The sequence below is a fragment of the Liolophura sinensis genome, chromosome 11, assembly GCF_032854445.1.
Source record: "Liolophura sinensis isolate JHLJ2023 chromosome 11, CUHK_Ljap_v2, whole genome shotgun sequence".
Classification (NCBI taxonomy): Eukaryota; Metazoa; Mollusca; class Polyplacophora; order Chitonida; family Chitonidae; genus Liolophura; species Liolophura sinensis.
Window position 1 is genome coordinate 29,475,088 of NC_088305.1, and position 21,510 is coordinate 29,496,597.

At 40.3% G+C, this 21,510-nt stretch overlaps 1 protein-coding gene across 1 annotated transcript in view; it reads right to left on the minus strand.

Moving 5' to 3' along the window:
• LOC135477462 (syndetin-like) overlaps window positions 1-20,460 on the minus strand; it is a 34,265-nt gene extending 13,805 nt beyond the window's left edge. Inside the window, 16 exon segments of the mRNA XM_064757578.1 lie at window positions 1,444-1,535; window positions 1,889-1,977; window positions 2,723-2,838; window positions 4,401-4,658; window positions 5,448-5,637; window positions 6,279-6,459; window positions 6,949-7,066; window positions 7,903-8,043; window positions 10,083-10,224; window positions 12,665-12,747; window positions 13,452-13,487; window positions 15,882-15,999; window positions 16,505-16,629; window positions 17,751-17,936; window positions 19,455-19,532; window positions 20,315-20,460. Of these exon segments, the coding sequence (XP_064613648.1) occupies window positions 1,444-1,535; window positions 1,889-1,977; window positions 2,723-2,838; window positions 4,401-4,658; window positions 5,448-5,637; window positions 6,279-6,459; window positions 6,949-7,066; window positions 7,903-8,043; window positions 10,083-10,224; window positions 12,665-12,747; window positions 13,452-13,487; window positions 15,882-15,999; window positions 16,505-16,629; window positions 17,751-17,936; window positions 19,455-19,532; window positions 20,315-20,356 (1,995 nt within the window). The 5' untranslated portion in view covers window positions 20,357-20,460.
• Between the last annotated feature and the right edge of the window lie 1,050 nt (window positions 20,461-21,510).

Below are 21,510 nucleotides of genomic sequence, written 5' to 3' on the forward strand. Positions count from 1 at the left end.
TCACAGTGTAGAGGACAAGGCAAACTGACAGAATACTCACGGTGTAGAGGACAAGGCAAACTGACAGAATACTCACTGTGTAAAGGACAAGGCAAACTGACAGAATACTCACTGTGTAGAGGACAAGGCAAACTGACAGAATACTCACGGTGTAGAGGACAAGGTAAAATGACAGAATACTCACTGTGTAGAGGACAAGGCAAAATGACAGAATACTCGCGGTGTAGAGGACAAGGCAAACTGACAGAATACTCACAGTGTAGAGGACAAGGCAAACTGACAGAATACTCACGGTGTAGAGGACAAGGCAAACTGACAGAATACTCACAGTGTAGAGGACAAGGCAAAATGACAGAATACTCACGGTGTAGAGGACAAGGCAAACTGACAGAATACTCACAGTGTAGAGGACAAGGCAAACTGACAGAATACTCACTGTGTAGAGGACAAGGCAAACTGACAGAATACTCACTGTGTATAGGACAAGGCAAACTGACAGAATACTCACTGTGTAGAGGACAACGCAAACTGACAGAATACTCAGTGTGTAGAGGACAAGGCAAAATGACAGAATACTCACTGTCTAGAGGGAAAGGCAAACTGACAGAATACTCACAGTGTAGAGGACAAGGCAAACTGACAGAATACTCACTGTGTAGAGGACAAGGCAAACTGACAGAATACTCACTGTGTAGAGGACAAGGCAAACTGACAGAATACTCATGGTGTAGAGGACAAGGCAAACTGACAGAATACTCACGGTGTAGAGGACAAGGCAAACTGACAGAATACTCACTGTGTAGAGGACAAGGCAAACTGACAGAATACTCACAGTGTAGAGGACAAGGCAAACTGACAGAATACTCACGGTGTAGAGGACAAGGCAAACTGACAGAATACTCACAGTGTAGAGGACAAGGCAAAATGACAGAATACTCACGGTGTATAGGACAAGGCAAACTGACAGAATACTCACAGTGTAGAGGACAAGGCAAACTGACAGAATACTCACTGTGTAGAGGACAAGGCAAACTGACAGAATACTCACTGTGTAGAGGACAAGGCAAACTGACAGAATACTCACGGTGTAGAGGACAAGGCAAACTGACAGAATACTCAGTGTGTAGAGGACAAGGCAAAATGACAGAATACTCACTGTCTAGAGGAAAGGCAAACTGACAGAATACTCACAGTGTAGAGGACAAGGCAAACTGACAGAATACTCACTGTGTAGAGGACAAGGCAAACTGACAGAATACTCACTGTGTAGAGGACAAGGCAAACTGACAGAATACTCATGGTGTAGAGGACAAGGCAAACTGACAGAATACTCACTGTGTAGAGGACAAGGCAAACTGACAGAATACTCACTGTGTAGAGGACAAGGCAAAATGACAGAATACTCACTGTCTAGAGGACAAGGCAAACTGACAGAATACTCACTGTGTAGAGATAGTAGTCAAACAGCTGGGACATACACAAGATAACATCAAAGGCAATTGGCTTCAGGTAGGTCATCATCTGCATGTATTTACCTGGGAGACAGAATGACACCAGACTTTCCATTAATAGACATCAAACAAAGTCACCAGGTAAGATACGAGTTTGCTTATACTCTCATATCAAAATGTATAATAACAAAAATGCAAACACCATCAAAACTGCCTATCAGATTTATTTATACATCATATTTTTTATCAAATTATATCAATTTCAAAATTTTATATCAAATTTTATTATTTCAAAACTGACGAAAAAAAACTGGATTAAAACAGTCCCTCGGTCCAACGCTGATTGGATGACTGATCAAGTGAGAATCCCGTATACTATTTTTACAGAGCAGGCCGGTGTTATAGTAAATAACAGCAGCATACAAATGATTCCTTACCAAACACTCGTACTACATTCAGGGTTGTGTTGGTTATGATTGGGGCAGGCCGGAAATTGCTTCGACTTCTTGATAACTTCTTCAGGCTCCTGGGATGAGAAGTGCAACAGATGTTAAAACGTCTGTTTGCTGTAGGCATATTGTAACTTGTAATTAAGCATTATGCATAGGGTAAGTCCCTATGAGATTTTGACCATTATTTAAAATATTTATGGTATGAATGAATGATTATGGCTAAACATCACATCAGCAATTTACTTCGGCCACATCAAGGAAAACGCATATTAGAACCATGAAACAATATAGTTTTTATATTAAAAAATGATAATATACATTTTAAAATAATTTACATGTAAAAAAAAAAAAAAAAAACAACCCCCAATTTCCAACAAGTGATAACAGATATAAACATCATATCAGTGGTCTTCAACCAACGTTAGACTGCTCAAACAGAACACATGCGCATCGCCAACCATATATTGTCATAAAGGCCCCACGAGCAGGGGTCTCCCTGGTCTCTGTGTCCCAGAGCCTGTAACCACTATCAGCTCCCAGGTTAAACTGTAACTGGCCTGCCAAATTTTCACGGGTCCTAAAAGATAGGCTTTCTAATGTGAGCCCTGGTATCTAGTTAGAACAACTTGATCTCTTCAAAAAAGTCATTTTCCAGGAGGCATCTCCATAGTCCACTTTTGATTTTTTTCTGCAGAAGGTTTTAGAAAAAACCAAAAACATCCACAGAGCCCCCAGTTTTGTAAAATCTTTTGCCACAGGTTACTATCTTTTGAGTTCAGTTTTGCTGAAACGTCATTAGCTGACTTGTTTTATACTAACCTTTTAGCAGGAGTGGTCTCCCCTGCCAGTTCATCAATAAATTCCTGCTTGAGTTCATCGGGAACGTCAGAATCTGAATCGCTGTCGTCTTTGTACCCAAAACCAGAATCATCCATCTGTTAAACAGGCCAGAGGCAAGACAACGTTACACCTGGAAACAGCTGTGGCTTTCAACAAGAGAATGAAATTATCCTACGTAGAACAAAAGGAAACGACAACTTTGAAGTTAAAGGGATACAGAATTGATTCTGATTGGCTGGTGTGAGAGATTGGCAAGTCTGGGCTATGGCTCGTCTAGGCTATATTTTAGCTATGATAGATTTATTCAAGGCTGCAAGATTTAACCCAGGAAACGCTATCATTACAGTCAGCCTGTCAGTGTCAATTCTCTATCCCTTTAATTAAAACACAAAAACTGTATTACAATAATACAATATCCTATCATGTTCAAATATATCTGTCATTATTTCATTACAGAACTGTCAGGAAGTCTGAGAGTTCTATAGATCTTAGAAAGGTGTAACGTGTTTTGCTTGCGAGGTAAAAAATGTTATTCTGATTCAGACAAAATGCTTGTGTGTTCCATTCAAAGCTGTCATGAGGGGGATGCGCATAATCTTGTATCCTGCAGCTGATGTCATGTATGTCTGCATGAGTGGGATGAGTATAATATTGTATCCTGTAGCTGATGTCATGTGTTTCCGCATTAGGGGGATGCGTATAATCTTGTATCCTGCAGCTGATGTCATGTATGTCTGCATGAGGGGGATACGTATAATCTTGTGTCCTGCAGCTGATGTCATGTGTGTCTGCACGAGGGGGACACATATAATCTTGTATCCTGCAGGTGATGTCATGTGTGTCTGCATGAGGGGATGCGTATAATCTTGTGTCCTGCAGCTGATGTCATGTGTGTCTGCGCGAGGGGGATGCATATAATCTTGTATCCTGCAGGTGATGTCATGTGTGTCCGCATGAGGGAGTTGCGTATAATCCTGTATCCTGCAGCTGATGTCATGTATGTCTGCATGAGGGGGATGCGTATAATCTTGTGTCCTGCAGCTGATGTCATGTATGTCTGTATGAGGGGCATGCATATAATCTTGTATCCTGCAGGTGATGTCATGTGTGTCTGCATGAGGGAGTTGCGTATAATCCTGTATCCTGCAGCTGATGTCATGTATGTCTGCATGAGGGGCATGCGTATAATCTTGTATCCTGCAGTTGATGTTGTGTGTCTGCATGACGGGGACGTGTACAATCTTGTATCCTGCAGCTGGTGTCATGTATGTCTGCATGAGGGGCATGAGTGGAATCTTGTATTCCGCAGCTGATGTCATGTGTGTCTGCATGAGGCGGACATGTATAATCTTGTATCCTGCAGCTGACGCCATGTGTGTCTGATGACTAGGATATCTCCTCTTGTTTGCATGTGAAACACGGACCACGATGCTGAAGCAATTTGCCTGTACATCAGTCTTCTGCGCTGAACTTATGCGTCTTTGACAGGCCAACACCCAGCCCAACAAGACGGTTAATGACATCACATATGACTGAGTAAGCATGTATTAACAAATAATATTCTATTGAAAAGTTCTGAGCAACAAAAGATATATTTTACAACCTTCATTTGGCCCTAAAATGCACTAATTAGGGCAAATACAGTACGCATTCTTACCCCATTGGTAGCCAAGACGTCCTCATGCTCTTCCTCATCTTTTTGGATATCAAAAGGATTCCCGTCACCTTTGAATTTTTGGAAGTAGCCGTTTTCAGGTTTGGACGTGGACGTAGGCATGGACATGGCGCTATCAGGTACTGTCACGGTCGTCGTTGTAGCCATTGTGTTTGAGGACTTGGATGGCGTGCTAGCCCCGAGACCGTTGACAGTAGAGGGTTTGGAGGGATCAGACCAATTCCTCATAAAACGGAATTCCTAAGAAAACACAAGCGAAAATGTGCAACGAGGAAACTACCTTTAACACTTAATAATTTAAATAATTCTGTGACTTTTGCCACTTATATAAAGCTACGGCCGTATGTGGGAAGATCTGCTAGCAAACCTGCGGAGGGTCATAGGTTTCACAGTGCGCTGGTCGGTTTCCACATACTATTATACTGGCTGCCGTGGTATAAGTGAAATATTCTTGATGGTGAAAAATATCAGCCAAAGAAATAAGACTACAAAGGATATTTTTCATAAAACAGTTTCGTGTAAAAAGAAAAGAAAAAAAAAAGAGGAATTCCCCTAGACAAGTTTTGTGTCTTAAGTTAGTGTCAGAAACCTTTTCTCAGGCTAGAAATACACTGATCAAACCACACTGATCAAACAACACTGATCATTGTGTGCTAACACAAGGCAAACCAGTACTTTGGGTGTCTCTTAATCCTCAGCACCATGCCAAGGAAGTACTAAAATAGCCAATTTCAAAGTCTCGAGAATAACCTGACTCTTGACAGAATAGAGGCCTTCTCCAAACAAGGAGAAGGCCTATACTCAACCTCCACCTCAATTCTACATAATGGAATACATATATTTGTAACAAAAAATTCTCTTTTGTTTTCGAAGTTATTTGTACATTTATTTTAACAATGGCACTATCAACTTATAATGGTATTTATGTCAAATGCGGTGTTCAAGTTTTTCCTTGTGTTAAAAAAGGTAAAAATCGCTGTATTTGAACTCTTGACCTTATAGGTGAAGGCTACTGCAGGAGATACTCACAAGAAGTTGTAGTATAGTGAAGTTGGATTTGACTGGGCAAATCTCCCAGCCTTCATTCTCCAGGAACATCCTCAGCTCCTCCATCCTCGCCCGGTGGTAATTACGGAAATAATTCAGGCTCTGTCGCTTCAGTGAGTCCTGTAGGCCTTCAGATTTACTCCCGCAAAATTCCTCACCAATCAGAATCAACCTGGTCAAAACAAGTACAGGTCAGCATTAATCAGAGAAAAAGTTGAAAAAGAGGCTTGTTACCTTGGTAACCTAGCACCAATCACAAGTGACAGTACAAAATAACACAGTTCACCACCAATCAGATGAAAGCTAACTCAGGCTGGCTGGGCAGTTTTAGAGATGATCCCAAAACGAATTCTTGCCTTGAGAAAGTACACAGGTCAGTTGTGTGGGCCAAAACCTAATTTTGTCAATGTTTTTTGCCAGCAAAGCTTCATTGAACATTTAGAGAAGTTTTGGAGATATAATATTAGCCAAGCAAACATGAATTATGATCAGAAAGTGAATAAAAGGTGAGTGAAATATTGTCAATGTTTGTTATCAATAAGCTTCAATGTCAAGTGGAGACAAACTGGTTCACCAAATTGAATAATTTAAAAAAAAAACAAACAATCAGTGCATTAATGATTTTTCCCAGAAGGATGGACAAAAGGTACAGGACTACAACTATACTCTAAGCAAAATTTGGTAAGGAGCCAAAAAACAATACTGATGGCAAATGTAAGACCTTGTGCTTTGACATTAGCAGCACATTCAATGCAGGATGTTCTCAACGCAAAATAAGGACCAAGACAAATAAATCCGCTTAAATTTGTTTACCTGTTGACGAGATCTAACACCTGAATAAACTCGTCAAACTTGAAGCTGGAGAGGTCAGTGGCCAGGATGTAGGTCTTGACTTTCTGCTGGACATCTTGCCAGATTCGGCCTAACCCATGCTCAAGCTTCTGCTTGATGTAATGACGGTTAAATGTCGCTTCAACATTACTGCCCAACGTCTCTGAAAGTAAATCGTAAAATTGAAGGGCTCTTCAAGAAATGTTCTTGAAGATTTGTAAGAAATTCAAGAACTTTTCAAGGCCAGTAGTTGGCCTTTTTCTTGCTTTTATTTATTTATTTATTTATTTATTTAACGCCATACGATGGACGCCAGCATTATGGTGGGAGGAAACTGGGCAGAGTCCTGGGGAAATTCATGATGATCCGCAGATTGCTGGTAGACCTTCCCATGTATGGTTTTCTTGCTATTAGGCTTTTGCCTAGAAGTGTAATCCAAATTGAACACTTAACTATGTGCCTCACATCGATAAAATTTTGTGATGTAATGGCACAATTTCAGTCAATTTTAAGCATCTAGCTTCAAATATCTTCTTTTTGTAAATAAGATTTCTCAATAAAGTTTTTGACTTCAAAACAGGTTTCAGGAGTAGAGAAAGGAATAAATCTACCTGTGAATCTTTATCTAACCATTTTGCGGTTGTTTACTTACCTGCCTCGCTGAGCAGCCCTTCATGCCACTCTATGGTCATGTGATAGCTCTTCATCACTTCCCATAATGCTTTGCACAACCCGATCAAGCAAGGAATGAACACTTCACCTGTGATAAACTAAATAAAAAAAAGACAGAATACATGTAACTATTAATGTCCATTAATTTACATATTTATACAATTCCCACAGGAATTCCCAGACCCTCACTGAATAACTTAAAAAAACTCTTGACTAACTAATTAACTAACTAGTTAACTAATTCATTGACTAACTTAATTTTTTCCATGTTGGGGAGGAGCATAAAACTAAAAATAAAACATGAAAATCATCTACTTTGTGGAAAACTGGGAATACTCCATCAATTTTTTCTCTCAAAGCCATATCATACACGATCGGAGGGCCTTGAACAGCAGGGAAATCTTTAAAACATCTAGATCGGACAAAATAAAAACCTGAATTTTCAGTTTTATTTTTATTCCATATTTTTGGGGGGGGGGGGGGGTTCTTGGTTGGCTCCCCAGTAATAAAGAAATAAAAACAAATAAAACAGATATAACCTTATTTGTAAGTGAGTTAAAAGTTAATTAGAAAGGGTGGAGTAAAACTTCAGAGCTGGGCGTAAAACTTTAGAATTGGGCAAGTTATTGAATGACAAACGCAAAGACTTTCAGCAGCAGAGTGATATCAACAGGCATGCCATACTGGTGGAAGGCTAGCGGATTCCACTAAACTTCGTGTATGACCACCTGAACTGAAGTTCTGTTGATTTCGACTGACAACAAGCCTCACAGAAGAGCGAAGACTTGGATTCTTTTTCTAAAGCTGGGATTAAACCCACATCTTCTGTGTCAGAGTGTTCGGGAAACACCCATCTTAACCACGCTGCCATGATCTGTCTCCTGCCCCCTGCCCCCCTGCCCCAAAATGAGATGTCAAGTCCCAGTTATCTCACCTTGCACAAGTCTGGATACTGTCTCTTCTGGAAGTTGGCTTGCATGTGGCCAGCGCACAACTCTACATAGCCCAGGACGATGGTGAACGCAGTGTTGTGGATAGCGCTGGCATAATGCATGTGCAGCTGGTCCATGGCAGTCTGGCAACGAAAAAAACAAGCACGCCGCAGCTACAGATGTTTAATTCAAACTGTGTTATTATTCTGACACAAAAATTCATAATTTAATTTTTTATTTGTTGTTTAACGTCATACTCAAGAATTTTCACTTATTAAATTGGGTAAAACCAATGACATTTGGCGCTGACAAATGTGACATACAGATATACATACAATAAAGTGCATTTTTAGAGGCAAATAAAATATTCATTTTGAAACTGAAACTTCTCTCAGTAGAATATAATCCGACCTTTCAACACACCTAAAAACATTTCTCTAGCATGAATCATAATAAGACAAAAGTGCACCTTAGTTATGATAGAACTTTCAGGCAATATGTTTTAGCTAATTTTAAGGTTACTTGATTTGTTTTACCCTATTTCATTTCAAAAATTTTATTGTGTGCATATAGTGAGTAAGGTTATGTTTTGTACCTTTCACACTGTTGAATTTAACTTGTTGCATGTATGTGTGTATGTATACTAAAGGTTTTACGTGGTTTGAGGTTTAGCATCCAGATTTATCATTTACTCATAATTAGCTTCCCGTGTATATATTGTTAAACTGAGTTTAAAAAATATTTAAAAAGTGTACATTAATCGGAGTACACTTAAAATCACTACATAATGAAGTGTGTTTTTTTCGTTTTTTCCGCCAACACTCGGCAGTCTCCACAGAATTACGCCACACAAGTCCGACCTTTATCAGCTGTCAGAGCTTCATTATTTAGTTCAGTGTTAAAAAAAGCTACAAGAGTCAAAACAAGCATATCAAATTTCTTCCAAAATGGTTTGCTGCTCAGCATACGGTTATAAAAACAGTTCGTGGAAGACCCCTGGAGTTATTCTTTTGAAGTTGTCAGACAATTTGACTCTCAGGAAGACTTGGATTTACAGAACAAGACGGGAGCATTTTGTACTGTATCTGTTCTCTTCATTTTTCATCTGAAAGTTAAGAGACGAATACAGCTAGCTGAAGTTGAAGGATTTGGCTACTATGGGGGTCGCAGTCGACTAAAACCTCAAGCTTAAATGAACTAATAGATTTGCAAATCTCTGTACACTTAGACTGACATCCACATTTTTATCGTACATGACTATATGGCCATAGGCTATTTCGAGTGAGTGAGTGAGTGAGTGCTTGGGGTTTAACGTCATGCTCAACAATTTTTCAGTCATATGACCACAAAGGAATCCTTTTTTATTTATGTAATGTGCCTCCTTGCTCCAGGACGGATTTCCACTGCTCTTTTATCTAGTGGTGCTTCACTGAGACGACTTACCGAAGGCAAGTAAGCCGCCCCAACCTGAGCCATTATACTGATACGGGTCAACCAGTCATTGCACTGTCCCCTTCATGCTGAACGCCAAGCGGGGAAGTCACAACTCCCTCTTTTAAAGTCAGTGTCATAAATCAGAACTTCAACATCGTCCAATATGGTTTCAAATTGATACAGCAGTATATTTTCTTTTGTGTGGTTCAAATACATGTCAAAAATAACACCGTTTTGATAGGAATTCTCAGGTAATTTAGGCTCAGCAGTACCAGGCAGCCAGCAGGTCAGCTACATTATAGGGCAGTAAGTCTATTGTTTTGGTAGATGTAAAGTCATTATTATGTTTTTCAGAAGCCCTTCCCGTAATATATTGTTTCAACAGGCCACTAGCTAAATCTGGACACTAATCCTTTAACAACTTTTCATTTGAGGCCCACATGATGAGAAGTTATTGGGTGTTTGTGCATAAACTGTGTCTTCTTGTGGCAGAGCGAATCCATGCTGCCAAAGTGCTGCCGCCACTGTAATATCATGTTGAAGACACCAGACATGACACCCCACCCAGTCACCTTAATCTGACACCAGGCCAACCAGTCTTGTTTCCAAGCAAGTACCATTTATAAAGTCACTGTTTCATGTACCATCTACCATCTGTATATTACCATCTATGTAATTGGATACTAAAGACCCTGTATGTGAATAATTTAAATAAATAAAAGTGGACATTGATACTGTAGGGACCCACCTGTGTTTTTCCCAGCATCCTGTATGCTGTTTGCACTTTGCTGTAATGCACGTGGTCAAAGTTTGTACAGGTCCGTGATAAGGCCACATCCAACTGCTCCTCTATCATCTCCAGGGTGTCCTGCAGCTTAGCATTGAGCTCACTGAAAAGAAAAAGTCATATAAAAGAACCGACCGGTCATAATGTGCTTTGATCTCACCTAGAACAGAGGTCATAAAGTGGGCAAAGCTGACTGACAACAGAGGTCATTACGTGGGCAAAGCTGACTGACAATAGAGGTCATAATGTGAAAAAAGGCTGGATGACAACAGAGGTCATAATGTGGAAAAGGCTGACTGACAACAGACATCATAATACTGGACGACAGCAGGGGTCATAATGTGGAAAAAGCTGGATGACAACAGAGGTCATAAGCTGGAAAAAGCTGACTGACAACAGACATCATAATGTGGAAAAAGCTGACTGACAACAGAGGTCATAATGTGGAAAAAGCTGGATGACAACAGAGGTCATAAGCTGGAAAAAGCTGACTGACAACAGACATCATAATGTGGAAAAAGCTGACTGACAACAGAGGTCATAATGTGGAAAAAGCTGGATGACAACAGAGGTCATAATGTGGAAAAGCTGGATGACAACAGAGGTCATAACGTAGAAAAAGCTGGATGACAACAGAAGTCATAATGTGGAAAAAGCTGACTGACAACAGACATCATAATGTGAAAAAAGCTGGATAACAACAGAGGTCATAACATGGAAAAAGCTGACTGACAGAGGTCATAATGTGGAAAAAGCTGGATGATACACATCATAATGTGGAAAAACCTGGATAACAAAAAGACGTCATAATGTGGGAAAAGTTGGATAACAAAAAGACGTCATAATGTGGAAAAAGCTGGATAACAACAGACATCATAATGTGGAAAAAGCTGGATAACAACAGACGTCATAATGTGGAAAAAGCTGATTAACAGACGTCATAATGTGGAAAAAGCTGGATAACAACACACACCATAATGTGACATAAGTTGACAGTCTTTCAAAATTACTCCAGATTGAACAAGAACTGTTAACCTGCAGCAGTGCACATGCACGCCGTAGGCGTCACTTTTATCGCAAATTAACATCTTCATCTCGTCTGCTGCTAGGCCTAGTTTGCAAGAATGGATTCACGGTGTGCCAAATTCTGCTACAGCTTTTTATGCGGACAGCTGTCTAGTTTAAGAACGGATCTTTGACATGACACTCCCCACACGCGCAAAGGTACTGGGTAGTCACCCCTAATCTCCACAGAGTTTTTTTTCCCAAATTCCAATTTATCACGAAATAATGATAATTAAACAATCAACCTGTTGCAAAGTGCATGTACTAAAAGTATTATGATTAAAACTGAGGAAACCATGAACTGTTGGTGGTAGGATCATAGACTAACTGCTCAGTGAAGTGTGAGCTTGTTTGTTAAAATTCCTGGACTGTCAGTATAATCCCCTGGTCATCCCTGATGGTCTCCTGCAGTAAGTAATAACCACAACCAACGCAATCAATCCTGGGATACACTTTATCAGTCAGAGGGCAAAACTTTTGGTCATTTACTGTATGTGTAATGTGCCTCCTTGTTGCAGGACGGATTTCCACTGCTCTTCTATCTAGTGCTGCTTCACTGAGACAAATGACTGAAGGCAAGTAAGCCGCCCCGCCCGAGACATTATACTGATACGGGTCAACCAGTTGTTGCACTATCCCCTTCATGTTGAACGCCAGGTAAGGAAGCTATAAGTTCCTCATTTAAGGTCTTCGGTGCGACCCGACCTCGAAGCAGATGCTCTACGAACTGAGCCATCTGGGCAGATTACAAACATTTTAGGTTACATGTACATGAGCATGTAATATGAGATTGTAAATGAGCTTAAATCTTATCTTTGTAGAGATGTCTGAACTGAAGTTACTATACTTCACTTTGTTTAACAGGATTTTTGTCAAGTGACACAAGTCGCTTGACTATGATCGCCACACCCACAATCTTGGCACACCCACAATATAGGGCCACTTAGGAGTTTTTATTATTTCTTACCTGCAAAAAATTTAAGGTTGGCATCAAAAGTGTTATTTAAAGCCTCGGCTTGCTCCAGAAAGTGCTTATTTACAGGCAAAAAATTTTGGTGAAAAGCAGTACTTTTACAGTGCCTGATCTTTTTCATAGCAACTTTTCAAATACATATATGTCATGCTGGCTTCCACTCTGGCTGCAAGTAGGAAGGTCTGCCAGCAACCTGCAAATGGTTGTGGGTTTCCGCCGGGCTCTGCCCGGTTTCCTCCCACCATAATGCTGGCCACCATCGTATAAGTGAAATATTTTTGAGTGCAGCCTAAAACACCGATCAAATAAATAAACAAATCATACATATATGCATTCCCCTTCTACTGTTGAGAAAGCCAAGGCAGCGTGAGTTGGATTTAAACACACACCTCACTGGTTAAGGGCTTTTAATATTCAACAAACAGGTGCTTTATACTAACACGATATAAAATAAGAATTCTTGTCCTTTAATATGAGAGAAAATTTGAAAGATTGCATGTCTTACCTGATACATTTAAAGTGACGGAATGTGCTGGCTGCTTTCTGACACTCCAGGCATAACTGAATGGCCCCAGCATAATCTTCCTCCTGATGGAACAGATTCAGAAGCAACCATGGTATTCCAAGATACTACATTTGGTATGTTACAATAGGTTAACAAAGTAAACTCACTATACATTCAAATAGCGGTTTATGTTGCAACAGTTCATGAAGAGGCTGATATCTTTTGCAAAAGCAAAACAAGTGCACAAATTTGACTGAAACCTTGTTCAAGCTTATTTTTTCTTTTTAGGGTCTCTTTGGCTCAGTTGGTTAGCGTGCTAGCGCAGCGTAATGACCCAGGAGCCTCTCAACAAAGCAGTCACTATAAGTCCTGCTCATGCTGGCTTCCTCTCCGGACGCACATGGGAAGGCCTGTAAGCAATCTGCAGCTAGTCGTGGGTTTTCCCCGGCCTCTGCTCAGTTTCTTCCCACCACAATGTAGTCCGCCGTTGTATAAGTGAAATATTCTTGAGTACGGCGTAAAGCACCAATCACATACAGAAATAAATAAAGTTCATAAATAAATAAATGGCCATCAAGGCTGTATCACTACAGATTATACCAAAAGAACTATTTTAAAACTAACCTATTTGATTTGTGTTGGCAACATTGTAATCAAAAATTCTTTATGCTTAAACTGGCTGTCAGGTTTAGGGGTGCATGCACCAGATAGGTAAAAACCTCTGACATACAGGTAGGTACAAAAGTTCATTCCTCCCTTCTTTACAGTGTACTTATTTCCAACATACCTCTAACATCTCCCGTAGCCTAATTTCTGTGCTTTGCTGAAAATAAAACAAAATGAATGCTATTGAAAATCTCAAGGTACACATGCACATGTTAACTTTATACAGATAATACACTACAATTCACTGCTAGGATGTAAGGAGCAAACTGGCCCCAGTGAACATTACCTTTAGGTAATATACAATAAAGGTCAGAATAATGGCTGGAGAAAACCACAGCCGATCAGATTAATGGCTGGAGAAAAGCATATAAGGTAAAGTGAAAGGCTGGAGAAAACCAACAAAGGCCAAGTTAATGGCTGAATGAAGCCAATGAAGGCCAGTGTTTTGATCGGCTGAAACCAAAGAAGGCCAGGTGTATGGCTGGAGAAAACCAACAAAGGCCAGGTTAAAAGCTGAATGAAACCAATGAAGGTCAGGTTATTGGCTTAATGAAACCAAAGCAGGCCAGGTTAATGGCTGTAGAAACCAACAAAAGCCAGGTTAACAACTGGATGAAACCAACAAAGCCAGGTTTATGGCTGGATGAAATCAACAAAGCCAGGTTTATGGCTGGATGAAATCAACAAAGGCCAGGTCAATGGCTGAATGAAACCAATGCGGCGAGATTACTGGTTGGATGAAAGCAACAAAGGCCAGGTTATTGGCTGGTTGAAATCAACAAAGGCCAGGTTATTGGTTGGATGAAACCAACGAAGACAAGGTTAACAGCTGAATGAAAAAAACGAAGGCCAGGGTAATGGGTGAACGAAACCAACAAAGTCAGGTTAATAACTGGATGAAACCACCGAAGGTCAGGCTGCTATCTGGATGAAAGCAACGAAGGTCAGGTCAATGGCTAGATGAAATCAATGAAGGCCAGTTTATTGGCAGGATGAAATCAATGAAGGCCAAAGTATTGGTTGGCAGAAACCAACGAAGGCCAAGTTAATGGCTGAACAAAACCAACAAATACCAGGTCATCAGATGCATGAAATCAGCGAAGACCACATTAATGGCAAGAGAAAACTAACGAAGGCCCGAGTTAATGGCTGGATGAAACCAACAAAGCCAGGTCAATGGATGGAGAAGACCAACGCAAGCCAGATTAATGGCTGAATGAAACCAATGAAGGCATGGTTCTTGGCTGGGTGAATCCAAAGAAGACCAGGTTAATGGCTGGAGAAAACCAAGGAACCCAGGTTAAAAGCTGAATGAAACAAATGGAGGCCAGGTAGAAGGCTGAATGAAACAAATGAAAGCCAGGTTATTGGTTGGATGAATCTAACAAAGGCCGGGTAAATGGCTGGAAAAACCAAAGCAGCCTGGTTTATGGCTGAACAAAAGCAACAAAGGTCAGGTAAATGGCTGGAGAAAACTAATGAAGGCCAAGTTAAAACTGAACCAAGCCAATGAAAGCCAGGTTAGTGGCTGGATAAAACCAACAAAACCAGGTTACGAGCTTGATGAAATCAAGGAAGACCAGGTTAATGGTTGGAGAAAAACAACAAAGGCCAGGTTAATTCCTGAAGAAAAACAACAAACACCAGGTTAATGGCTGAATGAAACCAACCAGGTTAATGGCTGAATGAAACCAACCACGTTAATTGCTGGATGAAATGAACAAAGACCAGGAGAATGGCTGAATGAAACAAATGAAGGCCAGGTAAATGGCTGGAAAAAACCAACGAAGGCCAGGTTATCAGCTGAATGAAATCAACAAAGGCCATGTTAATGGTTAGAGAAAACTAACGAAGGCCCGAGTTAATGGCTGGATGAAACCAACAAAGCCAGGTCAATGGTTGGAGAAAACCAACAATGGCCAGGTTATCACCAGAATGAAACCAGGGAAGGCCACGTTAATGGCTAGAGAAAACTAATGAAGGCCCGTGTTACTGCATGGATGAAACCAACGAAGCCAGGTAAATGGCTGGAGAAAAACAACGAAGGTCAGGTTAATTGCTGGAGAAAAACAGCAAAGGCCAGACTGATGGCTGAATGAAACCAATGCAGGCCAGGTTATTGGCTAGATGTAACCAAAGAAGGCCAGGTTTATGGCTGGAGAAAACCAACGAAGGCCACACAGAAATTATATTCGCTTATAATGAATTCGGGCTGTTTCTTGTTTTTTTTGACGCAAAGGGCACTTTGAGGGAACGGCAGCGTCCACTAATCTGACGCTGAGAAGGGCTGGATTAGGCCCTGTGGCTGGATGAAATCTACGAAGGCCAGATAATTGGTTGGATGAAACCAATGAAGGCCAGTTATTGGTTGGATGAAATCAACGAAGACCTGGTTATTGGTCGGATGAAAGCAACTGAGGAATTACATTTTGTCCACAAAATTTTTAACACTAATAAATTTTTAACAATATTTCTACATATTTCACGAAAATCTCACAGTGCCTTCCAGAATAGTACATAACAACAATTACAAGCACTGTGCACTATTTACCAGTGTTTTGATGGTCCTGAGGGACTTGAGTAGACCTTGTAGTTGCTGCCTTTTTCTGTAGTTAGCCAACAATCCCAAACTGGCTGTGGTAAAACCGGTCTTAGCCCTGTCTAAATGTCTGCAAACAAGGATAATATCACAGATACTAACGCCAGGAACCGTTTTCACGAAACTTCCTGAGTTCAGCAAATTGCTGAAGTCCATGTTGGTATTTTTTGTCCAAGTCTCCCTTGGTCTGTTTCTCCAAAAAAGTCAAACACTACCAAAGAATACTATTATGTTTCAGCAAAACAAATTTGCTTCAGTAAAAAAAACCTGAGACGTTTCACGAAACCTGGCTTTATATTACAGTAACAGCTAAAACATAGCTGCAAAACAAAGCTAGTGTGCAGGTGTTAAAACTGTTTACTGCAACACCCGTCAGTTTTATCACTCTGTTTGTAACTATGAGTGGAATACACATTTAAATTACACAAAAACAAACCTCATATCTGCAACATATGGACGGAGAGGAGAAGTTACAAAAATCTCCTGTCTAAAATATGCAACTTCTGAGACACCATGTCTAACAGAAGACACTGTCCCACATTCCTCTTTGTCCCCCACACCCCTTCACGTCTTACCTGCGCCCGTTAGCACAAATGACACTGGCACTTTGTAGAGCCTTTTGTAACTCCATCACCCTCTGAAGCTCTGTGTTATAGGCAGGATGGTTCTGTAGCACTAACTCTGACACCTTTTTAGAGACCTGGATAAAGAGTGTTCAGGAACAGTAAATTAGTATGAATTTATTCATACAATACAGCTTCATGTATCATATGTCATGTAATACAACACAGCTATTTCTATATCAAAATTTACATTTGCTCCGGGTAGTCCAGTTTCTCCACTCATAAAGCTGACCGCTATCATTTAAAAGGTAAGACTGTTCTATTGATGAATGGAAGAAGAAAGGTACCCTGTCCAGCACAACATGTGTTAATTCATATACCATGCATGAATTTTCTCAGATCTTCAAATAATCCTAAAGCTCATTCACAAATGACGTGGTCTTCTGAGCAGTAGATGTCAACTGGAGTTTTGTGAAGTCATAGTAGTGTCAAATGGTGAGTGAGTGAGTGAGTGCTTGGGGTTAAACTTAACAGGTTTTCAGTCATATGACGACGCAGGAGTCATTAGAGTCTATGTAATGTGCCTCCTTGTTGCAGGACGGATTTCCATCGCTCTTTCATCAAGTGCTGCTTCACTGAGGCAACTTACCAAAGGCAAGTAACCGCCCCACCCGAGCCAATATATTGATACAGGTCAAATAGTCGTTGCACTATCTCCTTCATGCTGAATACCAAGCTAGAAAGTTACAACTTCCTCTTTTTAAGGTTTTAGGCGTGACCCAACCCAGGATTGACCCTGGATCTAACACCTCCCAAAGCGCACGCTCTACCAACTGCGCTATCGGGGCAGGTAGTGTCGAATGGGGTGCCAGGAATTTGTACTCAAATGACCAAACATTTTGTTTTTTTTGCACTAAATTGTACTACATGGCCTTTGAATTGCCCAAGAAACTTAATATATATCTTTGTGATAACGGTTTGTACAAACTATGTACCCATGTAGCATACTAGCAATTTTCGCCAGAAATGTGTGTGCTCTGGAATGTAAGTGGAAATTTCTTGAGCATGATATTAAGCACGAATCAAATAAGCAAATTTTAAAACATTAATACACATCAGGAAATTATGCAGCCTAAAATATACAAGTACATTTCACAGGTAATTAATTGAAAAAAAAGGTCGCAAAATAACATAATTTTCCAAGAACAAATAAAACAAAAACAAGTTAAGAAACAAAACTGGAACAATGCTGACTCACCGCTTGATGTTGTCGTCGTAATCTCTCTCGATCTTTGTTAATTTCCACCATCTCCAGTGTCTCTGGCAGTTTGTTGAGCTCATACTCGCTGGCGTCAAACGTCTCGTCATTGTAGTACACAGTCTCGATACTCTCAATGACCTCTCTATCTGCCTGTGGGTCATTCGGGTACTCGTTGATATGTTCCTACACAAAACAGGCACAAACAACTGTGAAACACTCCTTCCAACATAACTTTTTACCAGAAAGAGTGAATGAGTGAGTGAGTGAGTGATTGGGGCTTAATGTCATACTTAACGATTTTTCAGTCATATGACGAAGAAGGAGTCCTCAGAGAGCATTTACCAGAAAGAGAACCAGAATATATGAATCTGATTTATCCCCTTGAGGATCAGATGTAGTCTTGTTATGTCCACTATTTGTCTATTGTACTTGATGCCATCTTTAAAAATATGTCTGCTGGGCTTAACTTGACCCACCCTAAAAAATAAAGGGCCCTAGTTTTGAACTTTATATTTGAAATTTGACAGCTTTTTTTTCTTTTGCATATTTTCTCACATTGTTAATTTCTTTAAAATCCCCATGTTTTTCAATAGCCAGAAAACCCAAAAAATTATGACCCTATGAAAAAAAAAAAATAACACCTGGTTGCATGTAACAAGATTTTTTTAAAGATGGCCTGATAGCTACTTCAGTCAGGTGTTAATTGAGTACAAATGCCTATGTTTTGCCTCTGTTGATCTCCTGTGACCTCCAATGACCTTTGAGACCTCCTACATGTACCTCTAATATATGCAGTTCTTGCGAGCATATTTTTAATGTACATTTAATACATGAATTAAAAATTTTGTTACAAAAAAATGAAGAATTAAACATCATATAACATTATTTTTGGTGCTTAAGCTTACATTTTTCCAGTAGTATATCATCCTATCTTCTCTGTTCTCCTAAGTATTAGGTTACAGGTTTGCCCGTAAATCATCGTTGTAACTTAAAATTGGTAGCAAGGCCACCAGAAAGCTCGCCTGTATGAGACACTTCAGTTTAATTCATAAAAAAGTGAAATCGTGAATTTGGTGCCGACGCTCAGGGTATGACATTTATAAGCTATGCTTGTACATTTGTGCTTCATACAGGTGAGCTAAATAGCAGGAATGAACAACAGCCAACACAGCTAGGGTCCGAATAACCTTAGATTGGAAAGCTTCCTCACTGTGCATTGATTGTATCCACAGAGGGCTTACCAATCAGAAATTTATTTTTTCGAGTGGACAGTATGACAAAATTTTTGAGGGATTTGCACCATATTTGAGATTGTTAATTCACACAAATGTACATTTAAGACAGGTACATAACTTACTATAAATGGAGAGAGCAAGGAAACTATCACACCTTGCCAGGTACATGCACCTCAGAGATCTCAACAAAATCCACAGCTGAACTTTCACTGGCCAAGGGATAATGAATAATGCAAATCACCTTTTCCTTTCTTTTTCTTCTCAATTTCAGTTTGATGCAGACGTGATAATCAGTAAGTACTACAGTAGCAGTTTATTTTACATTAATTATCCACAATTCCAAAGACACAAAAAAAAAAAAACCTTCTACAAAACAACCAAAGGAGTATTCACATGTGTATGATGATGAGACAGAACTAGTGTTAAATCATGACCCATAAGACCTGTCAGCGTGCATTTTACCCACCTTGAACTTGGTCAGAGCTGGATCAGCTGACAGTTGGAGGCTGCTCACATCATCATCAACAGGAGACTTGGCTGAGTCCTGGATAGCAAAAAAAAAAACAAAAAAAACAAAGCCAACAGGTATTTAAACAAAAGAAGACTCTCAGCATGGATCACTAGGTTTTGGGAGTATTACGAGTATGTAGTTCTTCGCAGATCATTTTCCTTTCATCAATACATGAGTCTACAGTCACCCTTTGGAAAAGTAAACAAACTGCGGAGCAAGACAACATGCCCAAATGAGCTGGAAATGGGTCTGCTGAGCCCAAAGGCAAGCGCCCAAGTGATGCTGCATACTTTAGTAGATTACAATTACAAAATTGTGTGTGGCGATAAGAAATGTTACAACGTGGATTTGACAAACTTGTGTAAATGGAGTGCTTATTCGCATACCATCTGATCTTAACCTCAACAGCAAATGGGGGGATTTCTGACTAAAGGTTGAGTAGCATAGCCCGAGATTGCTCTTAAGTTAGGTTTGGTAAAACGTTGCTCGCTCATGGATGGGCCCAAACCAACGTGCACTCCATTTAAAAACCTGCAATTGGCAAAATTTGTCGCGGCTGTCAGCAAAATCTCAGGCCTATCTAGATGGACAGGGCTGGGCGGCATGATGGTTGACAAAGTAGGATTTTGGCTTAAAACATCTTGGCTTTTTAGAAAAAAATTGTTGCTATCTTGTAATCCTTTGGAATCCACAAAGACGGTCCTTTGCAAAGTCAGCGATCAGCTCCTGTCACATACGGTTGACATGCAATGTGGACATGGGCGTTGTTGTTGTATCAACGAGTTCATTTTCCTATTTACCACAAGCTGACTTACCTGCCGACTGATGAAAGATATGAGCTTTTTCTTCAAATCCATTTTTAGATGTTTCACCTGACGCCTGTCATTGTAGAATTTGGAGAATGTTTAACTTTGAGCAATCAAGTCAACGATTCGAGAACCCAACAGTTGACAGGTTTCCGGATGTGATCACCGGCGCGCCCCCTCACTACTTGGTTAAGGGGAGGCAACACGGTAGGTCAAACATTCTTCAATAGTTAAGAGCCCAAACCCAGACGGGCGATTCAGTCAAAGGCTCTCTTACGAATACATTGTTCATTTAGTGACTGGACAATTCCACTAGATATAGATATCATCTTTGTGTCACCCACAAAATATTGGGAATTGCTCTTATTCAAAAGCAGATCCAAATAACATTGGCAGATGTAACAGCTCCCGTTAAAATAACATTTAATTACAGATGGCAGCTATCAAATATATCAAAATAACATTTGATTTTTTTATTTATTGTTTTGATTGGTGTTTTACGCCCTTAATTATATTTGAAGATGTACGTCTAATAATCATCCTTCAAGTAACATTTATATGTACAAGTAGGTTTTAAGCATTTACACAAACAGTTGGAATAAAATCTAACTGGGGTAAATTGACAAGATGCCGAATTTCAAAAAATTGAGCCACTGTCGTCCCAGCATTAGTTTTAGCCTGCTTTGCATGTGGAGCTGTCTCTTGTATTGCATTCCTGCCTAGACTAGGGTTCCTGCATAGACTAGAGTTCCTGCCTAGACTTTGATTCCTGCCTAGACTAGGGTTCCTGTCTAGACTAGGGTTCCTGACTAGACTTTGATTCCTGCCTAGACTAGGGTTCCTGTCTAGACTAGGGTTCCTGCCTAGACTAAGGTTCCTGCCTAGACTAGGGTTCCTGCGCAGACTAGGATTCCTGCCTAGCCTAGGATTCCTGCGCAGACTAGGATTCCTGCCTAGCCTAGGATTCCTGCCTAGACTAGGGTTCCTGCGCAGACTAGGATTCCTGCCTAGCCTAGGATTCCTTCGCAGACTAGGGTTCCTGCATAGACTAGGAATGGTGGACTGTAAGAGCTCCTGAGGCTTTGTCCCTGTGACTGTTTTCAGGTACCGGTATATCAACACAACGCTGATGACAACACAGGATTTTGAGTAATTCCAGACCAGTGACGTCAGATTAATTACGATTACAATTAAAATCACTAGTT